We start from the raw sequence: 21401 nt of genomic DNA on the forward strand, positions 1-21401 counted from the left end.
ATAGTCTGTCTTCTTTTGCGATGACACTCAGAGTCAGAGAGAAGGCACCTTGAACACAGCTGGGGATACAGTCACATGATTTGTAGGAAAGTCAGCAGGTACTGCAATAGCAAGCGCTTATGACCCTGCCAAGGGTTTCAGCTGAGGGGCCAGGAGAGTTTGTGTATTATCTTGTTGGTCTTTGCAGGTTAAAAGGAAGACATGCCTAGTTTTTTTAAGGCAATACAGTCTATGTCAATATTAGATAGCTATTTCTATGTTCTAGCCAATGGCCAGAACATGTTTTGGCCACTAACAGCATTTTGCTAATGTGGATCCATGAATGAAGTTGTGCAAGAGAACCTATATGTGCCTGCATTTATCCATTTAGAAATGATGCTAACAGTCAAATACATAGAGTAACTAAGTTCAAATATCTAAATATTCTTAATATTTGTAATGTTTTCCATTATATCTTGATTTATTGTGTTCTCTAAATAAGCATATATACGAGGGTTTCTTGGCTGTAGAAGACCCTAAAGTGCCTTTAAAGCACTTTTCACCCTTCCATGAATTACAACTACAGTAGCTGAACAATACGCTAATTCATCAAGCAAACCCACAACATCGGGGTTTATCTACAATTAAGGCAGGAACAACCAGTCTGAAGTTTTTCCCATCAGCCTTCATAGTTCCTGAAATTCCTTCCAGAGAAATTCATTTCTTTGGCTTATAAAGACATTTTTTTTATTTTTACAACAGGCTTCATTCCCCACCCCCATCCCCTGAAAATTATAACATATGGTCATTGTAAATATTTCACAAAACACCAAGAAACGAAAACTACAAACCACCAGCATCCTCAGAAGCTAGCAACAACAACTGGTAACATCTGAGGGTACATTTTTCTAGAGCCAGGCTTCTCAGTGTGGTGATGGATTTTCCCTCATCCAATCCACCGTAAATCAATACTTCTGTAGAATAAAAACAAACTAGGAAAGTAAAATGCCACCTGGATGTCACAACATCAAATTGCCAAAAAAAAAAAAAAAAAATTCTAAAGTCTTACTCTCAATTTCTGCATTTATTTCACCATAATTGGTAACAAGCAGTTCACATTCTTTGACCCACACAAGAATAACTATGTTAGGGCCGGGCATGGTGGCTCACGCCTGTAATCCCAGCACTTTGGGAGGTCAAGGCAGGTGGATCATTTGAGGTCAGGAGTTCCAGACCAGCTTGACCTACATAGTGAAACCCTATATCTACTAAAATACAAAACTTAGCTGGGCATGGTGGTGGGCACCTGTAATCCAGCTACTTGGGAGGCTGAGGCAGGAGAACCACTTGAACCTGGGAGGCAGAGGTTGCAATGAGCCAAGATCACACCACTGCACTCCAGCCTGGGCAACAAAGTGAGACTCCATTTCAAAAAAAAAAAAAAAGAATAACTATGTTAGGCCTGTCTTTTCATATGCATATATTCTTTTACTATATATATGGTTCTATATATATGCTGTATATAGTTTTATATATATTTTATGTATAGTTTTTTTTTCCCCACTAAGTAGACCATGGCCATTTGTCCATATTCACACATCATCTTTTTTTAAAGTGAAAGGCCACTCTTAAAATGCTAACGCCCCCAAGCAAGGCAGAATCTTTGTTCATGAGCCAACATGTGCATAAGTGGACAGGTGCTGGGGAGGGAAAGGAGAACACAAGGTTGCGATTTACCAGTGTCACAACTGTCCTCACGGTCAGTCTGTCCAAGAACAGACTGGGAGGCCGGGCGTGGTGGCTCATGCCTGTAATCCCAACACTCTGGGAAGCCGAGGCAGGAGGACTGCTTGAGCCCAGGGGTTCGAGACCAGCCTGGGCAACATAGAGAGACCCCATCTCTACAAAAACAAAAATTAGCCAGGCATGGTGGCGCGCTCCTGTAGTCCCAGCTACTTAGAAGACTGAGATGGGAGGATAACTTGAGCCCAGGAGTTCGAGGCTCCAGTGAGCTATGATTGTGCCACTGCACCCTAGCCTGAGCAACAGAGGTCTCAGGAAAAAACAAAAACAAAGCAAGAGGCTGGGCGTGGTAGCTCACACCTGTAATCCCAGCACTTTGGGAGGCTGCAGTGGGTGAATCATTTGAGGTCAGGAGTTGACCAGCCTGGCCAAAATGGCAAAACCTCGTCCCTACCAAAAACACAAAAATCAGCCGGGTGTGGTGGCACATGCCTGTAATCCCAGCTACTCAGGAGGCTAAGGCACGAAAATTGCTTGAACCTAGGAGGCCGTGGTGGCAGTGAGCTGAGATCAAACCACTGCACTCCAGTTTTTGAGACCCTGTCTCAAAAAATAAATTAATTAATTAAATAAATCAAGCAGGGCTCACTCAGGGAAACTAATTGTCACATCATAGCAGACAGGCCACAGCGCAATGCCCTGCTGATCCAGTGACGACAAAGTCCATCTCACTGCAATCCTGGCCTATACGAGCCCTCCCTCTGGCCCCTTTCCCAGGGCCAATCTGACAAAGAAAGGTCATGGCAGGACCTGGGGGAAGAGAACGGAGCTACTGCCACGCCCCATGGCCAGTTTGGCCCCAGTGGACATCTCATTGGAACCTTCTCTGTTTGCAGCGCCCAGCGGGTCTCAGCCCTCCCTGCCAGCCAAGCACACAGGGGGCCCTCTTGCCCACTCAGGCTGGGCAGCTCTCAAACAGCATCCCTTACCATCCTCCAGGTCACCCAGGGATGTAGGCAAGAATCGCAGCCCCCAGATTCAAAGATGAGAAGACTGCGGCTTCCATGTGCCAAGTATCCCTAGAAGTCAGCAGACCTCTGATTTCAACCTGTATCACCTGATGTCAAGACCGCTGTCTTCCCTCCACCTGCCCTTCCCTATGGCTTTGGGCTTTGGTTATTTCACAGCAAAAACTGAGACACGATCCCATTTTAAAGAAGAAGAAACTGAGGCACAGAGATTACATAACCTGCCAGAGGTCCCACAGCTATGACAAGGGGAGCTGGGATTCAGCGTCAGACAGTCTGGCTCCAGAGGCCAAGCTTTGCCAGCTGTCCTATAGCTAGGTCACTCTTCAAGTTTCAAATGTTTCCCCACTCACCTCCTTCCCCAAAGGGAAATAAGCAGTCTGGGGGGATCACTGAAGCCCAAGACCTTAAGTACCACCGTTCTGATGGCCAAACTTCAAGTCAGAGCCGTGGGGGCAGCGCAGCAGCCCTGGCTCAGGCTACCCTGAAGAGACGCAAAGACCACACATGTTTTTTCTTTACAATCAGTCAATCACCAAAGGTCCTGTTAACACTCCACCTCTCCCCACCCCAGCCTTCCTCAACCTGCAGACGATGTCTGTACCATCAGCTCTCTTCCTCTTCCACTTTAAGGCTGCTCTGGATGTTATCTTCAGACTATTTGGGGTCTGCAGACCTCAACTCTGATGCCCCCTATTTCAACAAAGCTTTGGCCTCCCAAAGGGCCCTAAGTGACTCTCCCAGAATCCCCCTCCCCCCACTGCAGTTGCTCGCTTGGATCCAGGAGATGGCAAGCTCCATGAGGCAGGGACATGCCTGATTATCTGTTGACCACCCTGGTCCCCAGCGCCCCACACAGTATTTGCTGCAGGAAGGCCTCCAGGCCAATGTTTACTTCAACCAGATCTCACCTGTGTACAAGAAGGTCGGGGATGCAGGGACTCTGCCAGCCCAGACCAGGCAGTCTGCCACCAGGCCTGGAATCTGGTGCAGCTTCAAGAAACAGTTACTCCTCCCTCCCCCGGTCTATCTATTGCTTCAAACATTCCCTAGCAGTTTCTTCAAAGCAAAACTTAGTCTTGCAGAACCTAGTCCCTAGTGCATTCCACCCACACATGTTTTAATGGAGAAAGTGCTGGGACGTATCACTGTCCTTTGATAGAGGAATTTTTCTCCTGATTTGTGCTAATAATTCATGAGAGAGGGGCCAGGTGGCTTCCAGTTCACCCTCACCTCCAAGTTTCTAAGCTCAAAACAGAGATTTTGGTTCTACCATTGCTCCTTGGGTCCAAAAAAAAAAAAGTTTTAGGTTTTGTTTTTAAGAGAAAGCATTTGCTGGTTTTTGGAGGGAGGAAAGGCAGAGATAATGAGTGCTGGCTTAAGCGAGTTTGAGGAACACAGACACTCAGAAACAAAGATTTTTCAAACCACCCTGCCAGTATAAGCAGAAACTATTCCCACCTGACCTGACCAACGAGGAAAAGAAAGGACCCCTTCACAGTCCTGGAACAGCCCACTTTCAGAGCAAGCACGGGAAATGATGAAAACACTACATGTTGTGCTTAAAACCACATATATATGGGCATGAAATATTACAAATCTTTATTCTGATTAGACTTAGAAATTCTCAGTGTGGCATCTGTTTTAACAAACATTTGAAAAGAGACCTATATACTAGGCATTTTAAAATTACATCAGCATATTGAGTTTTATTACCTCACCTGGCAGGGCTGTCACACACCTGAATGACCCATTTATCTCTGACTCATCACCTCCTCTTCCATCCATTACTCACCCAAGCCTGGCACAAGGCCCCCTTGCTGGTCCTCAGCTAGGCCAGGCCCACTCCCATCTTAGCACAGATGCGCCCTCCAGCTGGAATGTTCTTCCCCCACATGGTCTGAGGCGTGCTCACTCTCTCCAGATAATACCGCATTCCTCTCCCTCCCCTTGCCTCCAAACACCCACCAGCTGAGTCCCCTTCCAGCTCTTTGCCTCCTTCGCATACATCAGATAACCTACTGTGCGTACTTTAACTCTTTATTGCATTTTCCACCCCCTCTGCAATGTAAGCCTCGGAAGAGCAGGGACTTCAGTCCAGTCTCTTCACTGCTCTGTCCCCATCACCGAAAACTGCCCCATCACATAGTAGGTGCTCAATAAATACTTAGTGAATTAAAAAGCCGGTCAGGCGCAGTGGTTCACGCCTGTAATCCCAGCATTTTGGAAGGCCAAGGGAGGCAGATTGCTTTCAGCTCAGGAGTTTGAAACCTGCCTGGCCAACATTGCAAAACCCATCTCTACTAAAAATACAAAAATTAGCCAGGCATGGTGGTGTGTGCCTTTGGTCCCAGCTACTTGGGAGGCTGAAGCTAGAGAATCACTTGAACCCGGGAGGCAGAGTCTGCAGTGAGCCGAGGCTGTGCCACTGCACTCCAGCCTGAGTGACAGAACGAGACCCTGTCTCATTAATAAATAAATAAAGCTGACGGATCACTGGATCTGTGGGAAAATGTTCATTTTCCTAACTTAAAACATCAGGCTTATATCCAAGGCCTCTCTGGTTAAAAGGTTCCCCCTTTAACAGCTTAAAAAGGTTGGCTTTCGCTGATATAAATCAGAGTGCAAAGGAGACCCAACACTGTTCAAAATAAGGTCAGAGGCAAACCCAGGTTGCAGGAGGAGACAGACATCCGAGTGACACGGCAGGCTGCCAGAGGCCCCTTTGCAATCTGGAATTTAAACAGCCAAGACAAGAAATGGGATGTTAAATGTGGACCTCAGGAGCAACACCCTGGTCTACAGCTACCCACGGACAACTGCGGCACAGTGTGTGAGCACATTCGCAGCTACCACAAGCCTGGTCACCAATTCAGCTTCTTCAGACAAAAACCATGAGAGGTGCTGAATGCCCCAGATCGCAATCAAAAGGCAAAGGGAAAGGAAATGGGGACAGCAAAATACCTTCCCCTGGGGTCCCTGAAAGTAGACTATTTCATTATTTGCCAATTCCATACTTGTGAATTCATCTACTCACTAAAATTTATACGTAACCCCAAAATCAATACACGCAGCCCTTTCAGGTTCACTCACCGACACGCGCAGGAGCGACACTCCACCTCCTCCTTTCAGTGCCCAGCCTGTAAACAAGTGTCCTTTTCATGGTCTACTTAGTGCCGTGTCTTTCACACTTCTGTGCTTTCTTTGGTGATTTTGCTATTAAAAATGGCCCAGAAGGGGAGTGCTGAAGTGCTGTCTGTGAGCACTCCTGAGCATAAGCAGGCTGTGATATGGCTTACAGGGAAAATACATGTTAGGTAAGCGGCCCTGAGTTCAATGCTAATGAATCAATAGTATATAGTAAATAAAGTGTCTTTTAATGGACACTGAAAAGATTAATATTGATCAGCTGATGAAAATGATGTGACCACAGGCCTGCTCCGAGCCCTGCATTTTCCCTACAACAGTGGTTCCGTATTCACTAAATCAGTGTTCACAACTTTATGGAATACAAGTACTGCAAAAACAAGACGGGGCACGGTGGCTCACACCTGTAATCCCAGCACTTTGGGAGGCTGAGATGGGTGGGGCAGGGCGGTGGGGGGGGGGGGGGGGCGGTGATGACGACATGAGGTCAGGAGTTCAAGATCAGCCAGTTCAAGACCAGCCTGGCCAACATGGTGAAACCCTGTCTCTACTAAAAATACAAAAATTAGCTGGGCATGGTGGCGGGCGCCTGTAATCCCAGCTACTACTCGGGAGGCTGAGGCAGGAGAATCGCTTGAACCCGGGAGGCAGAGGTTGCAGTGAGCCGAGATCGTGCCACTGCACTCCAGCCTGGGTGACAGAGTGAGACTCCGTCGCAGGAAAAAACAAAAGACTCGACTGTATATTAAAATGGCTCATTTTCCTGCCCCCTATCCTTGGGCATACTCCCCTTGACCACCCCAGTGGCTCACTCCACCTGTTCCTCTGCAGGGGCTCTCCTGCAGGCATCTGCTCAGATGTCCTCCCGCAGCGCCCCTCCAGTGTCTGTCACATTTCTTACTGTAGCTATTACCACCAGTAATTATTACCCCCTCTCTGCTCCTCACTCCAACCAAAAACGTCTTTGTCTCGTTCACCCACATAAATGCAGTGGTCAACAGTATCTGACAAGCAGCTGGTGCCCAGCGTGAAGGGTGAAATCCCACCTGGCTCCTTTGTGACAGAAACACCTATTAAACCTGTGCCTCCCAGTGCCACATGTAGCTACTAACACTTGAAACATGTCTAGTCTCAAGTGAAATGTGCCCTAAGTGTAAAATATGCCAAAGATCTTAAAGACTTAGTATAAAAATATATGTAAAATATCAGTAATTGTTTAACAGCAAGTCCATGTTGAAATTGTACTGTCTTGGATATTCCAGGTTACACAAACTATTTAAATTCATTTCAGCTGTTTATTTTTCATTTTTAATGTGTCTACTAGGGAGTTTTTCATTGCTTATGTAGCCCGTATTATATTTCTATGAGTCAGTCTTGGTTATAATACCGTGAAAAGGCCAGCCAGCAACCCAGCCCAGCCCTGGCCACCCCCCTCACACCCTCCAGTTGGCCTCTCACACGGCTCCAAATGCTCTCCAGAGTCAGGCAGGAAACACCTGTCCGGTGGCTTCCTGTGACACACAAATACCTAAGTGTATTCAGAAATAGGATTCAAAAGTCAGGCTAAAAAGAATTTAACAGATTAACCAATCTCACCCCAAGAAGGTAAGCACCCTAGGGGCTGAGATGTGGGCCATCTTGTTCATTACCCAGAACAGTGGCCAGCACATAGTAGGCGAGCAATTAGAATCAATCAATGCCTTGGTGCGGGGGGTGGGGGGAGTGGGGGAGGGTAGGAAGAAGAATATTTCCAGGATGGGTATGGCAACTCATGCCTGTGATCCCAGCACTTTGGGAGGTCAAGGTGGGAGGATCACTTTGAGGCCTGGAGTTCAAGAACAGCCTGGTCAACAGAGCAAGATCCCATCTTTACAAAAAAGTTTAAAAATATGAAAAATTAGCCGGGTATAGTGGCATGCACCTATAGTCTCAGCTACCAGGGAGGATGATGCAGGAGGATTGCCTGAACCCAGGAGTTTGAGGTTGCAGTGAGCTGTGATTGCACCACTGCACTGGGATAATAGAATGCAGGAACTGGAGGAGATCTGGGAAATGCCTGTGACTATAAGATGGGAGCCCTGCCTCTGAGGCATCATCATAAAATGCTAAGCCTCTGAGTCCTTATCTGGAAAGCAAATAATCCCTCCCCTCCTAGTTCTCCAGGCCAGAACATTCTATGATGATAGTAGTTTAATACAGTGGCAACTAGACTGTTTAATATAGTGGCAACTGGGCTCTTGAAACGTGGCTATTGTGATTGAGGAACAGAATTTTGTCTTACTTAATTTTAATTAAACTCATTAGCCAGGCATGGTGGTACACACCTGTTATCCCAACTACTCAGGAAGCTGAGGAATGAGAATCACTTGAGCCCAAGAGGTGGAGGTTGCAGAGAGCAGACATCGCACCACTGCACCCCAACCTGGGCGACAGAGTAATACTCTGTGTCAAAAAAAAAAAATTAATTAAATTCAAATAGCCATATGTTGCACATGGCTACCATATGGGACAGCATAGCTCTAGGCTGGTGTGACAGGATGGAATGAGATAAAACGTGTAAAAAACAGTCTGTAAATGCTAAAGCCCTATAGGAATGGTAAGGGTTTTGTTGTTTAATGCATTAGAAATCTGAGATCCTAAGAGGTTTCGGTCACCGCACATCACAGACAGACTCAATTCATAAGTGAAAGAAATGTAAATAAACTAGATTTTACTTCACTTAGGGAGAACGACAGCCCGTGTTCTTGTACACCTACGATGGAAATGGAGGTGGTGAGCGATAACCCTTCACACAGCTCAGAGCAACAGACTTTTTAATCCACATTGCTACATCCAGATTTGGTAACTCCAGGGCCTACGCATGCAGCAGAAATCAAGGCTGCCTGTGAATCCTGGCAGATTATATTCCTGTCTCCCACACCCTCACTCTTAGGGACCATGTGCTTCTTGTCCCTTCCACTGACTTTTGCTATTTCTCCTGCTACAGAAACAGACTTTGCCAACAGCTCCCTGCACTGGGAAGCTGCGCTGAGAGTCCCTTCCAGGCTCTGACAGTCAATTCACAGTCTCCTGAATACATACAGTGGTGGTTCAAATTTGCTGATGGGTGGTAAAAGCAACCACTACTGGAAAGGGGTGGAAACTCATCAGAGGCTGTGATGAATGCTAACTTGTTTACACTCCGGTTGGAAAATGCCCATGAAACCTAAATCAAGTTTTAGTCTCCCAAGATTTTTCCCAGTAGGAAAGGCCTTTCCAGTCTAAACAGCTTTTTGTTACCATTATAATTATATTCTACGCACAAGCAGACAATAAAGAAATGAGCAGGAAAGCAGAAGGCGGGGGTGAGTGATTAGGACAGGAAAGTCAAGAAATGGTCGAAGTCAGAGGAAACAACACAACCTTTCCAGGACAAACGGCAGGAACCGCCCTGAACGTGTAAGAGATTTTTGTGAGCTCATTCATTATGCTTCATTAAAGAGTTCAGCTAATTTTCCTCTCTATCCTTTCAGTCACATGAAAACTTGGGACTTAGGCGTTGTGTAACGCTCTGCACAGACTTGATTTAGGCCCCATGGAGCTTCCATAATGAAAAACAACATGTGAAATTGGATCCACATGCGTTCCGCCCACAGGTTGAGCTCAGTGGTGTATTTTATTCTGTCAGGGAGCTGTTGCTCAACTCCCAAGGAGGGGGGTCCAGCAATAACCCTCCAGCTATGAAGACAAAATTAACCAGCCTTGTGCCGGTGTGAGTGACATCACTTCACCAAGAACAGGAACTCAGCTCTCTGTACCTCGAGTTCAGTCTCCCGTCTGTTGATATCATCCGTGGACTGATTTAACTTCTCCAGTTCTCCCTGGTGAAGAAAAGAGGGAGAGAAAAAGACTTACGGGATCCGTCTTTTGTTTCCAATATAACTCAGTCCATAACCTGAAAAATGACCCCAGCCCAGTTTGCAGGAAAAGGGAAGAATCGGTATTAATTCTTAAGGCAAACAGTTGAGGCTTGGCTGGAAAAGCAAATGAATGTCAGCATTTCTGAAACCATTTTCTTGAGGGTATCCTTTTTGACAATGTCTTCAGAGACATTTGGAATTTGTCAGAGGTCAAATATTCCAGGTATGTGCCTTCAGGTAAATCCCACCTGTTACAAATGGTTTAATGGCCTCATCAAAACAGCACCATCTGCCTTGAGCAAGAACTTTGCTTAGAAAACAATAAAAGACAATAAGCAAGGCCAGGCCAAAAATATAAACCCAGTGAAATCATCAAGGGCAGAATTCTGGTATTAACTCACCAGAATTATTCTTCTGTAAAGGGTGAAAATCTTTTCACACTGCCAATTATTCAACCTACTTAGCTGGATGTTTTAAACTAGCTTTAATCCCATTCATTTCAATAAACATTTACAAACTGACATTTTGTAAAAAGCATCCAACATGAACTTAACTCATCTTTACTATGCAAACAAAGGATCTTGCTAACATAATCCCATACCAATAACACACGATTTATTCCAAACCAATTATTTTAATTAATAGCATTCCTAATGCAAGGGTTTTTTTTTTCCACCTGATCTTTATCTTGCTAACCTGACAAAACAATTCATTTAAACCCTAACCACTGAGTTAAGTGAGCTTTTAAATTGATCTGTGCACTAAAAAACCAATTAGGGATCCAGAAATTATAGAGCATGCTTAAAAGCAATTTTTAAAAAATGATTTACTGAAAAGGTAGAATAAAACGGGTCTTAGAAAGGGATTTGCTCTGCTTTTTGCTTCGGGGTGAAGAGGTTAAACTGTCACTCCTAGATCTCGGCTTGGAAATTGTTTTTTAATCATCTCTCTTGGAAATGGAGGCACAGTCAGCCAGCCCAATCCCCTCGCCGCCTCCACGCGTCAGCTTTGCGCATCAGTTGTCCCTGATTTCTGTTCATGCCCAACCTCACAACAAGGAAAAGCAGGGTTTTAAGCAATTTCAGGCCAGGCGGAACGTTGAGCCGGTGGTGACAATAAGACGCTCAGTTCTCTAACAATGAATCAGAGAAGGAAAACGGCTCAGGCCGGGCACCTTGGCAGGTGAGGACTCTGCACCCGGGGCACCAGTGCCAGCCCGCGCTGCAGGGGCGGGCAACGCCCACCCGCCTACGGTGCCCGGCGCCCACGCGGGCGACCCCTCCTCGCAGAGCCTGGAGGCCATGCCTTGCCCGCGGTGCCGTGGTGGCCGGGCGGGGGGTACCCCCGAGGATACCATGGCGCCCCCGCCCCCTTTTTCCCTTTGTTGCACATCCGCCCGAACCACCAGGCACTCTGCGGCGACCCCGATCCTGCTAGGGGTCTGCGGGGGGCTCCCCGCAATAGAGTCAGGCCGCATCCACGCGGGCACTGTAGCCTCCTCATTGTGGAGACGATGAAACAGAGCATACAGATCGTCTCCTGCCACCGTATGTGGCCGCCAGTCCCCAGACCACAGTCACTGGGGACTGCGAAGTGGATGTACGCGTAGACGCCGACCTCCGCAGCAGCCCTCGCGAAGCCCGGATGCGGGGTGACCCCGCGCGCCCTACCTGGATTCGGGGGTCCACCTCTTCTTCCTCCTCCAGCCCCTGCTCCATCCCCTTTTCCTCCTCCTCCTCCTCGTCCCGTGCAGGCGGCAGGAGCTCGGCTGGCTCCTCCGAGCGGCTCCGCTTCAGTGCCGCGTCCATGCGGGCAGTCGCCACGCGCGCCGCGCAGTGGGCTCCGGAGCGCCCTGGAGGTAGCGGCCGCCACAGGCTGGGCTGGAGCCGCCTCGCCACAGCCGGGCACGGTCAGGGAGCCGCCGGGGCCGACACCCGGGAGGCACAGCTCGCGGATGCGGATCCCTCTGGCCGCGGCGGAGCAGAGGAAATGGGCGCGGCCGCCCCCTTTCTGCCGCGGCTGTCAGCGCAGCGCCCGCTCCGCCCCCGTCCCGCCCCGGCCGCGCGCTCCTCGGCCAGTCCCAGCTACCCAGGTCTCCGTCACAAAACCCCAGCTCCCTCCACATCTCCAAGGTGGTAAAATAGGAGAGCCCCCACCCCCTTGTAACTTAGCAGCCCGGATATATCTCAACTGCGTAACGCAAGCCTCCCGCTTTCGGGAGTCCCCTTCTCCCGCCCTCCTCCGAAGCGCGTTGTGTGTGGTAGGAGGCGTGGGGTGTTTTCACGCTGAAGTCGCCTTCCGAAGCCTGGGCTTAGTGACCCTGGACCTCAGGACCAAGACTTGCCGAAACCCTGTACCCAAAGCACATTCCTCCCCTTGAGCGAACCTTGGGAATGGCACCTACTCAAAGATTTCCCCAGAAAAGCAAACTAAAATGTGCGCTTATATAGACACAGGAGTGTAGAGAGGAGAGCCAGCTGCAGCTCCGTGCACGGATGCATTGCCGAAGGCTGCGGCCTCTCTGGGCGAGCCCCGTACCAAACACAGAGGTGCGGCGGTCCTACCTGAATAGCCAGGAAGCATGGAGAATGCATTGAGCTGGGATGCCTGTGGGCAGACACAGCCTTTTTAAGGACGTGGCAAGTGTAACCCCTGTTGATGGGCACACTCTGGCCAAGAATTTATGAATTAGTGAGACTTCCTGCCCACCATCAACAAGTAGGGAGACAGAGTTGGCCTGGAAGACACAGCATCCGAAAAGACCAAACTGAAGAGGCATGTGTGTGCTTTTATGAAATGTCAGGGCCACTGTGATGTCAGGGGAACCCAAAGGATGACCTTGGCAAAGCAGGTGAGCACATAGCTGCTCACATCTCCTTCCTTTGACAAATGCAGAACGTGCACATGTTCCACACAGAGGCCTGTAGCCCATCTGCTCTGAGTTTGGTGGACAAATTTGCTTGAGAATGGAGCTTCTTTCTGAGAACCTATCATCAAAACCACCTTACAAAACCTGTGTCTGGCACGACATGGTAGCTCATATCTGTAATCCCAGCTCTTTGAGATGCCAGGATACAAGGATCACTTGAGGCCAGGAGTTGAAGACCAGCCTGGGCAATACAGCCAGACACCTTCTCAAATAAATAAATAGTCCTGCTTCTGGTGGTTTTATCAAAAAGTAGGCTAGAGGGTTACTCCTAGGGAAAGGCACCACCCCATACACGCTGGCACTATAGTCCACTGTCAAAGGAAAATTGTCCTATTTCCTGGAGGTAGTGCCATGGTTTGTTTCTAAAAAGGTCAGACCTGTTCATTGCTCTTTAAATCAAGGATGAGTCAGCAATTCTGTGAGAGGTGTTTCAAAGTTCCTTGCTAAAGACATAGTTGCTTTTGGTTTTCCAATGATAGACGAAGCCAGGGACAAGATAGCCATTGGGGTCACTTTGGAACACAGGAGCCACCAATCTTCCCTGGTGGCTTGGAATTGAGCCTCCAACTTTGCAGGTACATCCTAGCTCTGAATAAACTGAGAGACAGAGTTTGAAATAAACAGAAGCCTCTGGGGTCAGCCCTGACTATGATAAATGCTTCTTAGCTAGCAGAACCCCATCCTCTCCATCGCAAATGACAAACTCCAAATTACATTCCTGCTTCAGCTTAGGTCAAGAGCAAAATGTATCTGTGAGACATAGGCCAACTGCTCAAGAACATCAGTTCAGACTTCTGTTGTCTTATTTTTTGGAGATCTGGACCAGCTATAGTGTTAATCCCAACAGTGTTTCTAAAGCTAAAATAAGAAAAACAAATAAAACACAGGCAGTACTATATACAGTCAACCCTCCACAGCCTCTCAGGTTCCACATGTGTAAATTCAACTAACCACAGATAGAAAATATTTGGGGGAAAAAAAACACAACAATTAAAAAAATACATATTGAAAAATACATGGCCAGGAGTGGTGGCTTACACCTGTAATCCTAGCATTTTGGGAGGCTGAGGCAGGAGGATCACTTGAGGCCAGGAGTTCCAGACCAGCCTGGGCAACAAAGCAAGACTGGCTCTCTCTCTAGAAAAGAAAAAAAAAATACAGTATATGAGAACTATGTACATATTTGTATTGTATTAGGTATTGCAGGTAAGAAATGTGGAGATGATTTAAAGTATACAGGAGGGGCTGCTCATGGTGGGTCATGCCTGTAATCTCAACACTTTGGGAAGCCGAGGCAGGTGGGCTGCTTGAGCTCAGGAGTTCAAGACCAGCCTGGGCAACATGGTAAAACACCATCTCTACAAAAAAATCAGCCAAGTGTGGTGGCTCATGCCTGTAGTTGCAGCTATTTGGGAGGCTGAGATGCGAAGATTGCTTAAGCCCAGGAGGCGGAGGTTGCGGCGAGCTGAGATTGCACCACTGCCCTCCAGCTTAGGTGACAGCAAGACCTGTCTCAAAATAAATAAATATATAAATAATAAAGTATACAGGAGGGGCCAGATGTGGTGGCTCATGCCTGTAATCTCAGTCCTTTGGGAGGCCAAGGCAGGAGGGAGGATCACTTGAGGCCAGGCGTTTGAGACCAGCCTGGGCAACAAAGCAAGACCTCGTCTCTAGGCCAGGTGTAGTGGCTCACGTCTGTAATCCTAGCACTTTGGGAGGCCGAGGCAGGAATTTGAGACCAGCCAGGGCAACACGGTGAAACCCCGTCTCTACTAAAAATACAAAACTTAGCCGGGTATGGTGGTGCACGCCTGTAATCCCAGCTACTCGGGAGGCTGAGGCAGAAGAATCACTTGAACCTGGGAGGCAGAGGTTGCAGTGAACCGAGATGGTGCCACTGCACTCCAGCCTGGATGACAGAGTGAGACTTTCTCTCAAAAAAAAAAAAAGAAAAGAAAAAAAAAACACCTCATCTCTAATAAAAATTGTTTTAAATTAGCAAGGCGTGGTAGCACATGCCTGTAGTTCCAGCTACTCTGGAGGCTGAGGTAGATCACTTGAGCCCAGGAAGTCAAAGCTGCAGTGACCCCTGATCATGCCACTGCACTCCAGCCCAGGTGACAGACGGAGACCCTATCTCAAAAAACAAAAAACAAACAAACAAAAAAACCATGTTTTTAATGAAAAAATAAATAAAGTATACAGGAGGTTGTATGTAGGTTACATGTAAAGACTGCCATTTTCTACAAGGGATGTAAGCATTTCAGATTTTAGCATTACAGGGGTCCAGAAAGCAATCCCCCAGGGAAATCAAGAGACAACTGGACAACTGTATATATTCCCTATTGGCACATATGTAGTGCACATAAATGCATAGCAAAAGGCCTGGAGGGATTTATACCCAGTAAAGAGTGGCTACCTCTGGGAAAAAGGGAGCAGGGAGTGGCCTAGGATTGGCTGGGATGGGGGCAGGGAATCAAAGGAAACTTAGTTTCTCAGTAATGTTTTTATTTTTCACAAAAAGGATATGTTTATTATTGTTTTGTGGAATTTAAAGATAAATTTAAAATAATGCATACTGGTCAGGTGTGGTGGCTCATGCCTGTAATCCCAGCTACTCTGGAGGTTGAGGCAGGAGAATCACCTGAACCCAGGAGGCAGAGGTTGTAATGAGCCGAGATCGCACCATTGCACTCCAGCCTGGGTGATAAGAGTGAAACTCCGTCTCAGAAAAAAAAGAGAAAGAAATGAGAAAGCATACCACATATACTTTTGGGGAAAGAACACTCCAGAGACTGAAGCAGCATGTGCAAAGGTCCTGAGGTGGGAATATGTCTTGGGTGTTGACAAAAAAAGCAAGGAGATCCATGTGGGTAGGACGGACATAGCCAGGGAGACAGGGAGGGAGATGAAATCAGAGGCAAGCATGTGGGTAGACCATGGGGATGCTTTAGGTCATGGTAAGGAATTTGGATTTTGTTCTGAGTAAGTGCTCATATAATAACTCTGGCTAGTGTATGAGAAATTGACTCGGTGGACACTGAGGAGGTAGGGTCAGAAGAGACAAAGGAGATCCATTAGCCTGATGATCAGCCTCTTCTGATTGCTTCTGTTTTTTCAGCAAAATAATGAGCCACGTCATCAGCTGAGAATGAGGGGATGGAGGGCAGAGGCCATTGGAGGTTGGAGGAGAGAGGCTTTGTGAAAGAGCTGGCCAGGAGAGTTGGTAACTGAGTTGACCATGGGAATATATTATAATTGCAAGGCTGTGCTGAGGACCCACCTGTGGTTTGAGAGTCCCAATGACCCTAGTCAGCAAGGACGAGTGGATTTTCCTACAGTACAGTCTCCAAATCATTTCCATCTTTCTAACCCTTGATTCAGGGCTTCATCATGGCTCCCTAGACTCTTTTATAGTCCCTCACTCTCTTATGTCCACACTTCCCATTTGATCTAGCTTAGATTCCATTGTCCATCATTAAAATCACCACAGCTGCAGCCAACCACAACTCCCTCACGCTTCTCCATGACCACGGTAAGCACTTGGCATAATCCCAACCCTGGTTCAATCCCACAGTCTTACTACTTTGTACCTGTACTCAGTAGCTAAGATAAAGTTCTGGGATTACAGGCGTGAGCCACCATGCTCAGCCAAAGAGTTGGGGTTTCTTTAGTTTTGTTTGTTTTTTTGGGGGGGACAGAGTCTCACTATGTCACCCAGGCTGGAGTGCAGTGGCATGATCTCAGCTCACTGCAACCTCCGCCTCCTGGGTTCAAGCCATTCTCCTGCCTCAGCCTCCTGTGTAGCTGGGATTACAGGCGCCTGCCACCACACCCAGCTAATTTTTATATTTTTAGTAGAGATGAAGTTTCACCATGTTGGCTAGGCTGATCTTGAACTCCTGATCCACCTGCCTCAGTCTCCCAAAGTGCTGGGATTACAGGCGTGAGCCATCGCACCCGGCCAAGTGTTTTTATTTAATGTTTTTAAAGTGAAGTTTGCAAGTGAAAGTGGTCAGCAACATTAATTCATTTGTATTTTTGTTTTGTTTTTTGTTTTTAGATCTAGATCTGCAGAAAGCAACATTAATTCAGTACACTTTTCAGCCCCTACTATATGCATGCACTATTTCCAGGGCCAGTTTGAGGGTCCCAAACATGTAGATGACAAATTCCTAGTCTTTTACTTGGGGAGACAGGCCCTCACGAAACCTGGGCCCCAGGCCAGGTGTAGTGTCTCACACCTGTAACCCCAGCACTTTGAGAGGCAAAGGGAGGAGGATGGCTTGAGGCCAGGAATTCAAGACCAGCCTGAGCAACATAGTAAGAACCTCCCCACACCTCTACCAAAAAATTTTTTAAAATTAGCGGAGTGTGGTGGTGCGTGCCTATAGTCCTAACTACCCAGGAGGGTGAGGAAGGAGGATCACTTGAGATCAGGAGCTCGAGGCAGAAGTGAGCTAAGAAAGTGCCATGGTACTGTAGCCTGGGTGACAGAGTGAAACCCTATCTCAAAAAAAAAAAAAAAAAAAAAAAGGTGCCCCAAAGCAGCAGCCACATGAATCCCTCATTGTGAAGTTAAGACTCTTTCTGTCAAACTTCAATGCCATTTAAATTAAGATTCCCTGCAACACCATTTTTTTTAATGCTTTGTGAGCTAGGTGTGCTGGCTCACATCTGCAGTCTCAGCACTTTGGGAGGCCAAAGTGGGAGGATCACTTGAAGCTGGAGTTCAACACCAGCCTGGACAACATAGAAAGACCCCATCTCTACAAAAAAAATACAAAAATTAGTTAGGTGTGGTGGTGTGCACCTGTAGTCCTAACTACTCCAGAGCCTGAGATGGGAGGATTGCTTGCACCCAGGAGGTTGAGGCTGAAGTGAACCAAGACTGCACTACTGCATTCCAGCCTGGACAACAGATAGGGACCCTGTTTCTAAATAAATAAAGTAAAGTAAAGTAAAAATGCTTTGTAACTACCTGTTAACTCCTAGAACAGAAACTGCTGTCTGGACTAAGAATGAATCTGCATTCACATCACACTCTGGTGTCAATGTTAGAAGAAACTGACAACCAGCATACCCTCTTTCTCCACCAGTGATATTTACGTGGCGCCTTAGGTCAGAGGTTGCAAACTGGAAGCGACTGATGGGATCAGGCCTGGGGCATGTGCTGCCTGGCTGACATAGCCTTTATAAATTTGAGCCAGCAGTTAAAACTAACATGAAGGAGGCTTGCAGCAGCGTGGGGTGGGGAGGGACTCATGCATGGGCGCACAGCCACCACACCCCACCCCCATCCCCTGCACTAGCAAGGTCCCCTGGAAAAAAAAAAAAAAAAAACTAAACATGAAAACAGTGATCTAACATGAAAATGCAGACATCTCTGATTGGCAAGAGTGTGGAGGAGATGGGAGGAGTGGCTGGCTGGCCCCTTTAGGATGGCATGTAATCACAAATAAACCTCAGAATCCTATTGGCAGACCACTTACACACGGCAGGCCACGCACAGGTAAATGTCTGACCTCTCCCCAGAGCCCCCCATGGTACGGTGTTGCAGGAATGCTGGCTCCGTAGGTCCTCCTGCCGACTCTCCTCTTCCCAGCGACCCCTAAGGATGATGGCACACAGCAAGGTGGAAGAGGATTTTAAGGTAGACCATAAACCCTTCAACAATATTTTTTGACCCCAAATGATTGGTTCTAAGAATTCAAGGGTCTATAGAAGCCAGTTCTTTGAAAGAGAGCAGAGCCTTCACATTAAAGAGGCATCTGTTTAATTCAGTGATTCAGTGACATCAGTGTGTTGCCAAATTGTCTTCCAATGTGGCCACTTCCCTCTAATGAGAACCTTTATTTGTGTCTAAATTGAATTAAACTTGTCTTTTGACTCAGATGAATTACAGGCCACAGCACACAGAGAACCCAGGAAAGAGATTTTCGGTGTCTATCTGTAGTCTTAGAGGACCTACAGATATTTAGGATGGTGCTGGAATCCTGGAGATGGAAAGTGTTCCATTAAAAAGAGAGCCCGAGTGTGGTGGCTCACACCTGTAATCCCAGCACTTTGGGAGGCTGAGGCAGGTGGATCACCTGAGGTCAGGAGTTTGAGACCAGACTGACCAGTATGGTAAAACCATCTCTACTAAAAATACAAAAATTAGCCGGGCACCGTGGCATGCAACTGTAGTCCCAGCTACTAGGGAGGCTGAGAAAGGAGAATTGCTTGAACCTAGGAGGCGGAGGTTGCAATGAGCCAAGATGGCACCACTGCACTCCAGCCTGGGCAGCAGAGCAAGATTCCATCTCAAAAATAAATAAATAAATAAATAAATAAATAAATAAATAAATAATAAAAAGAAGAAAGAGTGCTTGTTTCAGCAGCACGTATACTAAAATTGGAATTATACTGAGAAGACTAGCATGGCCCCTGCACAACCATGACATGCAAATTTGGGAAGTGTTCCATTAAAAATTTAAAAAAAAAAAAAAAAAAGAAGAAAGATCCTGTTGAAGTGATGGCCCTTGCTAAAAAAAGGGGGGTAAACAGAAGAAAGAAAGTTCTATACTCTGCAAACCAATGAGCATAACATTTTGCAGACACTATTCTAGAATGGATTTTAAGGAGGAGAGGGTACTTCTGTGTCCCAAGAAGAAAAATGACTCATCACCATGACCCAGCTCGGGTTAACCAAGAACAAATCATGTCAGCACAGCCCTCACTTCCTTATTCCATGGTTTATTAGTCTAAGAAATCTAAGGAAGGAAAGAAGCAAGATAGATCCAGATAAATGGTCCAGGAAAAGGCCACTTAAATAAATTCACTTATAAAGGAAGCCAAAATTCCCTATTAAATGGTGAAAAAAGGTATTTATCAGGACTTTACTCTGGAAGATAAAACTTAAAATAATGTTAAGAACTTTTTCTTGTATTTTAAAAATATAAGAAATTATATTTATTTGAAATTATATTAATTTCAAATAAATTAATTTCAATTATATTAATTTCAAATAAATTAATTTCAATTATATTAATTTCAATTATATTATTTCTTATATATAAGAAATTATGTTATTTATTTGACAAGTATTTATTGGCCATGTATTATGTGCCAGCCTCTGGCAAGTGAAAATGTGACAGTGAACAAAGGAGACAAAGCCTCGGCTCTAGTGGAGCTTATAGTCCAAGGGAAGACAGACCAATGGTTAAATACATAAAAAAGCAACAGAGGCCAGCATGGTGGCTCATACCCTGGAATCCCGACACTTTGGGATCACCTGAGGTCAGGAGTTTGAGACCAACCTGGCCAAAATGGTGAAACCCCATCTCTACTAAAAATACAAAAATTAGCCAGGCATGGTGGCGGGCACCTGTAATCCCAGCTGCTCAGGAGGCTGAAGTGGGAGAATCACTTGAACCCACTTCAAGTGGGTAGGCAGAGGTTGCAGTAAGCCAAGATCGCACCACTGCACTCCAGCCTGGGTGACAGGAGAGAAACCCTGTCTCAAAAAATAAAAAAAAAAAAAATAGGCCGGGTGCGGTGGCTCAAGCCTGTAATCCTAGCACTTTGGGAGGCTGAGGCGGGCAGATCACCTGAGGCTGGGAGTTCAAAACCAGCCTGGCCAACATGGAGAAATCTCATCTCTATTAAAAATACAAAATTAGCCAGGTGTGGTGGCGCATGTCTGTAATCCCAGCTACTCAGGAGGCTGAGGCAGGAGAATCACTGGAACCCACAAGACAGAGGTTGTGATGAGCCGAGATCACACCACTGCCCTCCCGCCTGGGCAACAAGAGCGAAACTCCGCCTCAAAAAATAATAATAAATAAATAAATAAGCAAACAAACAATAAAATAAAACCTATTATAAAAAGGCTACTATAAAAGCACTTTTATAAACCTAAACTCTTCTCTGCAGCCTTCCAGGCCCCACCTCATCTGACTTGTGCCCACACCTCACACTTCCTCTCACCACCTCTCCTCCTGGCTCACTCTGACCACCACATGGGCTGTCAGCTGGCTCTGTCCTCAGAGATTCAGCTGTCTGCATCGCTCTCTCCTCCAGGGCACAGCTGCCTGACTCCTTCTCATCATCCACATCTCAGCCCAAATGTCACATCCATAGCGAGACCTTCTCCAGCTCCCATCTGGAGCAGTTTCTCCTCCAGCCCTCTCTCTATAGTTTGGCTGTATCCCCACCCAAATCTCATCTTGAATTGTGTCATGGGAGGGACTTGGTGGGAAGTGATTGGATCATTGGGGCAGTTTCCTCCATCCTGTTCTCGTGATAATGAATGAGTTCTCACAAGATCTGATAGTTTTATAAGTGTCTGGCATTTCCCCTGCTTGCACTCACTCTGTCCTGCCACCCTGTGAAGAAGGTGCCTGCTTCTCCTTTGCCTTCCAGCATGACTGTAAGTCTCCTGAGGCCTCCCCAGGCAATGCAGAACTGTCAGTCAATTCAGCTTCTGTCCTTTAATTACCCAGGTTCAGGTATTTCTTCCTAGCAGTGTGAGAATGGATTAATATACCTCTCTATCTCATTACCCTGTTTTGTTTTCTTCACAGCAATTATCTTTATCACTAGCTAGTCTATTTTGGTTTTTAATTTGTATTTTTTATTTTTTAAAAATAGAGATGGGGTCTTACTGTGTTGTCCAGACTGGTCTTGAAC

General features: G+C 46.6%; 1 protein-coding gene and 1 non-coding gene across 2 annotated transcripts in view; one reads left to right on the forward strand and one right to left on the reverse strand.

Moving 5' to 3' along the window:
• Positions 1–11965, reverse strand: part of SH3BP5 (SH3 domain binding protein 5) — a 76804-nt gene extending 64839 nt beyond the window's left edge. Inside the window, exons 1-2 of the mRNA XM_025376324.1 lie at positions 11467–11965; positions 9695–9757 (exon numbers count right to left, since the gene is read on the reverse strand). Coding sequence (XP_025232109.1) covers positions 9695–9757; positions 11467–11604 — 201 coding nt within the window. The 5' untranslated portion in view covers positions 11605–11965. The remainder of the gene's footprint in view (positions 1–9694; positions 9758–11466) is intronic.
• A 7130-nt stretch (positions 11966–19095) lies between these two features.
• On the forward strand, positions 19096–19202 carry LOC112619834. The gene has a single exon (XR_003118335.1). It is a non-coding gene; the product is annotated as a U6 spliceosomal RNA (small nuclear RNA).
• The last annotated feature ends 2199 nt before the right edge of the window (positions 19203–21401 follow it).

This window comes from Theropithecus gelada, chromosome 2 (genome assembly GCF_003255815.1).
Source record: "Theropithecus gelada isolate Dixy chromosome 2, Tgel_1.0, whole genome shotgun sequence".
In the NCBI taxonomy this organism is placed as follows: domain Eukaryota; kingdom Metazoa; phylum Chordata; class Mammalia; order Primates; family Cercopithecidae; genus Theropithecus; species Theropithecus gelada.